Raw genomic sequence first — 7500 nt, 5'->3', positions numbered from 1 at the left:
AAAGGAAGGAAGGAAGGAAGAAAAAAGATTTGCCAAAGGAAGAAAGAAAGAAAGGAAGGAAGAAAGGAAGGAAAAAGAAACAGCGAGGAATAAAAGAAATTGGAAGTGAAGAAAAATTATGAGAAAGGAAGGAAGGAAGGAAGGAAAATATGATAAAAGGGAGGAAGGAAGGAAGGAGGAAATCAAAGAAAAAAGAAAAAAAATAGGAGAAAAAAACATTAAATTCAGTCATTAAAGTTATTACACAAAATGTTGATAGGCCTTGACTCTATACATATATACACATTATTATTTTTTTTCCTTATCAATACACAAAAAAATAGCAAAAAATATGTATAAATGATTTTTTTTTCTTTTAATTGAGCAAAAAATCTAATCTCTCTTTATTTTATTTTCTTCTTTCGATTTCTTTTTCATTGTAACTTTTCTTTATTTTAATTTTTCATATATATAGGCCTATCTATTTTTTTCATATATAGGCCTATCTCATTTTTCATATATATAGACCTATCTCATTTTTCATATATATAGACCTACCTATTTTTTTCATATATAGACCTACCTAATTTTTCATATATATAGGCCTATCTAATTTTTCATATATATAGGCCTATCTAATTTTTCATATATATAGGCCTTTCAGTTCAATTTGTTTTTTTTCTTTTCTTTCCTCATCAATACACAAAAAAATAGCAAAAAATATGTATTAATGATTTCTTTTCTTTTTTTTTCTTTTAATTAAGGAAAAAATCTAATCTCTCTCTTTATTTTATTTTTCTTCTTTTGATTTCTTCTTCAACTTGTTTACTTTTTTTTCCTTTCAATTCTTAACAAAAAAAAATCTATAGGCCTACAACTATTTCAACAGTTTAAAAGATGTCTTATTAATCAACTGGTTTTTTTCTATTTCCTACATTTTTCTATTGCATATTTTTTCAATTTCTATTTCTATTCTATTAAGCAAGAAATATATATATCATCATGCACTTGCAAAGACTAGATTAATAATTAGCAAAGGTTTATACAAATACTAAATCTATATATCTATCTACATTTATTTATCTATCTATCTATCTTAAACATCTCTCTCTATCTATCTATTTATCTATCTATCTATCTATCTATCTATCTACCTCTCTCTCTATCTTAAACATTATCTATCTCTATGTATGTATGTATGTATGTATGTATCTACCTCTCTCTCTATCTTAAATATTATCTCTCTCTATCTATCTATCTATCTATCTAAATTCTAAAACATGCAAAATTATCATGCAAGAAAACAGCAACAAACAGCAAGAAAACAAACAAACAGACAAACAAACAAACAAAAGCAAGTAGGAGAGATAAAGGGATAAAGAGTAGTAATAATAATAATAATAATAATAATAATAATAATAATAATAATAATAATAATAATAATAATAATAATAATAAAAAAAATAATAATAATAATGAACTATATATATTGACAGGTGTGTGTGTGTGTGTGTGTGTGTGTGTGTGTGTGTGCGCATTATTTACATACTTTTTTACATACATATGAAAGTTTTTAAGTATTTTCAGCGCCCAAAATAAAAAAATAATTACATTGATATTTACAAAACAAAGAAAGAAAGAAACAAAACTTCAAAACACGGATTATATATTTTTTTCTTCTTCTTTAACTACACGAAAATATTATGTTGAAAAATTATGTTGAAAAAATAATCAAAATGCGAAAAATGAGACCAACGAAAAATAATGAAATATACTTTTTTTTCTGGAACTAAATATATTACTTAAAAAGGTGAACAAATAAGTAAAAATGGAAAGTATGGAAGACAAGAAGAAAATTATGGAGACAAAGAAAGAGGAAGAAAAAGGAAGAAAGGCAGAGAATGGTAAGTGAAAATCAGTGAAGAAAATGACGAGAAAAAGGAAGAAAATGAAGAAAAGGGAAGAAAAGCAGAGAATGGTAAGTGAAAATCAGTGAAGAAAATGAAGAAAAAGAAGAAATGCTGAGAAAAATAAGTGAAAATCAGTGAAGAAAATGAAGAAAAAGGAAGAAAATGAAGAAAAGGGAAGAAAAGCAGAGAATGATAAGTGAAAATCAGTGAAGAAAATGAAGAAAAAGGAAGAAAATTAAGAAAAGGAAAAAAGCAGAGAATGATAAGTGAAAATCAGTGAAGAAAATGAAGAAAAAGGAAGAAAATGAGGTAGAAGGAAGAAAAGCAGAGAATAATAAGTGAAAATCAGTGAAGAAAATTAAGAAAAATAAAGAAAATTAAGAAAAGGGAAGAAAACCAGAGATTAATAAGTGAAAATCAGTGAAGAAAATGAAGAAAGAGGAAGAAAATAAAGAAAAGGAAGAAATGCAGAGAATAATAAGTGAAAATCAGTGAAGAAAATTAAGAAAAATGAAGAAAATGAAGAAAAAGGAAGAAAATTAAGAAAAAAGGAAGAAAATGAAGGAAATGGAAGAAAAGCAGAGAATAATAAGTGAAAATCAGTGAAGAAAATGAAGAAAATGAAGAAAAGGAAGAAATGCACAGAATAAGTGAAAATCAGTGAAGAAATGAAATAAAAAGAAGAAATGGAGAGAATATGTGAAAATAAGTGAAGAAAATGAAGAAAAATGAAGAAAGGCAGAGAATATATAGGCCTATCTAGTTTTTCATATATAGGCCTATCTACTTTTAATTTTTCACTTTTTTTTCTTCTTTATCAATAATTTCAAGATTGACATAATTTGGGGCATTTAATTTTTCGTCACGGATTAATTTTTGATGTTTTTACTACTGAAATTACATGAAAAAAATAGAAAAAGAAAAAAAACATCAAAATTTTGTCAGATCAACTTTTTTTTGTTTGTTTTATGATTATTTTTATTGTTTTATGTATTTGTCTGTCTGTCTGTCTGTCTGTCTGTTTGTCTCTCAATCAATCTATCTATCTGTCAATCTGTCTGTCTGTCTGTCTGTCTGTCTGTCTCTCAATCAATCTATCTATCAATCAATCTGTCTATCTATTTGTCTATCTATGTCTACAAAACTAAGAACAGTAACACAACAACAACAACAACAACAACAACAACAAATAATAATAATAATAATAATAATAATAATCACTCAACAATTACATAACACAATGACTCAATTACTTGACAAACAAAAGAGCAACTACATTTAACCTAATTAGCTACACTACATTTATATAACTAGAATCGTGTGTGTGTGTGTGTGTGTGTGTGTGTGTGTGTGTGTGTGTGTGTGTGTGTGTGTGTGCAATTAGTGACATTTAACCTAATTATCATCTTCTAATCTTCTAATGACTAATAATGCTGTAGTTAATTGAATCTTGAACTGCATATTTTCTTAGCGATGACCTTCACTAATAATCTCTAAAGGGTAACTATTGCATTTGGCACTTCAAGACTCACTATCTATTCTAGGAAGCTCGTTGAAGCACAGAACGAAATGGTTATTGCTAAGTCTATATATACCAAGTCAAGTCACTCTGCTTCAAAACTGTGACCGGTACGCGAAGGAGGCGGTTTTGGGGCGGAGCAGCGGGATGACGTCACTTGAAGCTAAAACAAAAATACCCGGGGTGACTAAAGTTGGGGCCGTGTGTGCACTCTGGATGTGCATTCTCGCCTTCTTTCACAGCGCGTTCCGGCAAGCCACTGACGAAAAAAATATGCCTTTTTATCGTGCTATTGCGTGACTGTAATTCCAATGACTACAAACGGCGGTGTGGGGTGTGAGGGAGGGCATGTTGAAGTGATTGATTTAAATTAGTCCGCCTTTCCTCGTTTTCTCTAAATCCCTGTTTCTACATTCTCTAGTTTGGCTCCAAGCAACGTCACGCATAAGCCACGCCTCGGCCGTGTCTCCTCCCACAAACCTGCGTATGACTTGACTTGGTGTATATAGACTAAGGGTTATTGGTAAACTCAAAACAGACGCAAATGAAAAAAATAAGCCACAATACAATAGATATGAATACTAATAGTGAAAATAAGATCATGGGTAGGCCTAGTATAAGATAGAAAAATAATGATAACTATGATAGATAGGAAATAAGAAAGGAGATAACATAGATAAAAATGATTGAGTGATTGATTGATTGATTATTTTATTGGTGCAAGTAAACAATAAAGATTAGGTTAAGTTAAGTTAGGTTAAGTTAGGTTTGGTTAGGTTATCAATCACTCACTCAATCAATCAACAACAAAGGATAAAACAGTAATTGAGTGAAAAAAAATATTGATAAAAATAATCTTTCTAGCAATAAACGATAAATAGTTAATGAAAAAAACAAGAAAGGAAATGAAAACAAAAGAAACACGAGAATTAAAAAAATGAAAAGAGAGAAAAAGAGAAAAGGAAAACAAGAAGGAATAAAAATAATAATAATAAAAATAATAATAATAAAAAAAGCTTTAGTATATATAAGGTCAAATCTCACAGAGCTCTCCTATTGGTGGGTTGAGTGGAAGGGGCGTGGCCTATATCAGCCAATCACAGCGCAGGATAGAGAGGAACAATAATAATAATAATAATAATAATAATAATGATTGATAGTTTTTTTTTTCATTATTATTATTTTATTTTATTTTTTGTGGATTTTGTGAAGAGGAAGAAGATGAAGAGGAGGAGGAAAACGAAGAGGAGGAAGAGAAGAAGGAGGAGGAAAAAGAATTATATAGAACTCTCATGAAATACACAAGGAAGAGGAAGAGGAGGAGGAGGAGGAAGAAGAATTACACAGAACGCTCATGAAATACAAGAAGAAGAGGAGGAGGAGGAGGAGGAGGAGGAGGAAGAATCACACAGAACTCTCATGAAATACAAGAGGAGGAGGAGGAGGAAGAGGAGGAGGAGAGGAGGAGGAGGAGGAAGAGGAGGAGGAAGAATACTTATCATAAACCAACACACTAACACACCATGAACCTCTTCTTTTGGAGGAGGAGGAAGGAGAGGAGGAAGAAGAGGAGGAGGAGGAGGAGAGATGTGGAATGGAGGAAGAGAGTGGAGAAGGAGAGAGAAGATGGGAGGAACAATTACCTTTGGAGATACGATGGAGGAGAGAAGGAGGAGGAGTATGTGGAGGAGGAGGAAGAGGAGGAGGAGGAGGAGGTGAAAGAGGAGGAGGAGGAGACACCAACATACTAACATACCTCTTCTTAAACATAAATATATTCTTGAGGGAAGTTTTGAAGGAAGTTGATTTCTTCTTCCCGCTTCTGTTCCCTTCTTCCTCTTCCTGTCTTCCTGGGGGGGGTCCTGGCCACATGGGGGGGTTGTGAGGGGGGCACATCTCCCCTTCACCCCCTACACTACCCTTAGGGGGGGCTGGGGGGCGCTGGGAAGGGGGGGCAGAGCAGGGAAGGGAGTCAGAGAGAAAGGCTTGACTAATCTGGAAATTTGACGACATACTTAAAACGGAAAGTGACGGTGTTAAAATTGACCCACTTATAGGACGCCGGGAGGTCACACTCTCGCTCCGTGACCTCACCCTGACCTGTTGGGGTCCTACGGGGGTCCTGAGGGGGCTGGGGATTTCAGGGGGGGCCGGGGAGGATGGGGAGGGAGGGGAGATGACGGACTTTTTATATTTGCCTGGGGAGCTGAAAATTGGGGGGAGCGAGGAGGAACGGTTATCGAGGGGGGGTGACCGGTGCTTGCCCCCCCGCCCCTCCCCCCCCACGGAGCTGTAGGACCTCTGGGGGGGCCTGGAGGGGCTGTGGGGTGGGTGGGGGCTCAGTGGAGGGCTGGTGGAAGAGGTGATGGAGGATGTGGAGCGGCGTGGGGCCCGGCCAATTCTGTGGAGGAGGAGAAGAAGTGGAGGAGGAGGAGGAGGAGGAGGAGAAAGAGAACATATATTAAGAAAAAAAATTACACACACTCATAATAATAATAATAATAATAATAATAACAATAATAATTTCATACCTCTTTTGTTGTTGTTGTTGTTGTTGTTGTTGTTGTTGATGGTGGTGATGGTGGTTGTGGTGGTGGTGGAGATGACCAGCCTGCCGTGGAGGTGAGAGCTCATCTCCACCGGGGAAGTGGAGAGAGTGACATGAGTGGTGGAGATGAGTGGAGGAGGCAAAGGAGGAAGAGGAGGAGGAGGAGGAGGAGGAGGAGGAGTGAAGAAGAGACGAGGAAGAAGGAAGAGGAGGAGGAGGAGGGGATGTTACATGAGGCTGAGAGGGAAGAGAGGAGGAAGGAAGAGAAGAAGAAGGAGGAGGAGGAGAAGAAGGAGGAGGAGGAGGAGGAGGCAGAACAGTCAGAGAGGAACCAGGGATTGAGAGAGGCGAGGAAACGGAGAGAATGGAAGAAGGAGGAGGAGGAGGAGAGGAAGAAGAGGAGGAAGAACACAAAACACCAGAAGAAGAAGAGGAAGGAGGAAGAGGAAGAGGTGGAGGAGGAGGAAGCGACAAAGTGGAAGAAGAAACAGAAACTCCACCTTCTAATCCACTTTCCCTTTCAATATCCAGGTGTGAGTTTAAATAGACCAGGTGAAAGGAGTGTTCCATAGCGTCGTTAAGCCTCGTTAGGAACCCACGTAGACGACTCAGACAGGTGTGCAGGTGAGCGTGGTCCAGGTGTGCTTCAGGTGTGTGTCTGAGAAGGCGCTGTAGTAGGAGAATGTATCTGGGGACCCTTTGTATAGGCGCCAATAGAAGGATACCAAGATCGAGTCCTTCAGGTTCATATCCTTCGCCTTTTGGTTTTTTTCTTCCTTCTCTTCTTCCTCCTCCTCCTCCTCCTCCTCCTCCTCCGTGTGATGGGTCCTGTAAACGGTTCTGGAATGGAAGGATAATTGTGAGGAGGAGGAGGAGGAGGAGGAGGAGGAGGAGGAGGAGATAAGGAGAGTAAAGAAGGGAAAGGAAGAAGAGAGAGAGAGAGAGAGAGAGAGAGAGAGGAGAAAAAGTTAAATGGAAAAAATAAATCTATAAAACACATCCCTTCCCTTCCCTTCCTTCCCCTTTCCCTTCCCTTCCTTACCCTTAATAATCTTTCCCTTCCCATTCCTTCCCTTCTCTTTCCTACCTTTCCCTTCCTTTCCCTTCCCATTCCTTCCCTTCTCTTCCCTACCTTTCCTAATTTTTCCCTTCCCTTCCTTTCCTTACCCTTAATAATCTTTCCCTTCCCATTCCTTCCCTTCTCTTTCCCAAATTTTCCCTTCCCTTACCTTAATAAACCTTGTGAAGGGCTGGGACGTACAACACAGCTTCCTAAACGTCTTCAGCACCTCAGGGAACTCATTGACGTAGGATGTGTACAGGCGAAGGACATTACTCTGCTGGCCATCAACAAACTTCACAAGGATATCCCCCAACAGAGGCTGCCATTTCCAGGACGCCAATCTCTCCCTCAGCTGATGATGTAGGATGCTGTGTTTGTCATAGAGATGCTGGACCTCCTCCGGGAATAGCGTGCTGATATCCTTGGGGCTCAGGATTCCTTCTCTCCTCAACGGCTCGGCAAAGGTATCCTGCAGTGTCCA

The 7500-nt window shown here is 37.2% G+C and overlaps 1 protein-coding gene across 1 annotated transcript in view; it reads right to left on the bottom strand.

Moving 5' to 3' along the window:
* Positions 1–7500, bottom strand: part of LOC126994228 (uncharacterized) — a gene marked incomplete at its 5' end in the record, with an annotated part of 15202 nt that overhangs the window by 3707 nt on the left and 3995 nt on the right. Inside the window, 3 exons of the mRNA XM_050853511.1 lie at positions 5165–5809; positions 5940–6796; positions 7186–7500. The exon at positions 7186–7500 is cut by the window's right edge and continues 131 nt beyond it. Coding sequence (XP_050709468.1) covers positions 5165–5809; positions 5940–6796; positions 7186–7500 — 1817 coding nt within the window. The remainder of the gene's footprint in view (positions 1–5164; positions 5810–5939; positions 6797–7185) is intronic.

The sequence above is a fragment of the Eriocheir sinensis genome, unplaced genomic scaffold (assembly GCF_024679095.1).
Source record: "Eriocheir sinensis breed Jianghai 21 unplaced genomic scaffold, ASM2467909v1 Scaffold750, whole genome shotgun sequence".
NCBI lineage: Eukaryota > Metazoa > Arthropoda > Malacostraca > Decapoda > Varunidae > Eriocheir > Eriocheir sinensis.
The sequence above is the reverse complement of the archived record's forward strand: the minus strand, read 5'-3'. Positions and strand labels throughout refer to the sequence as shown.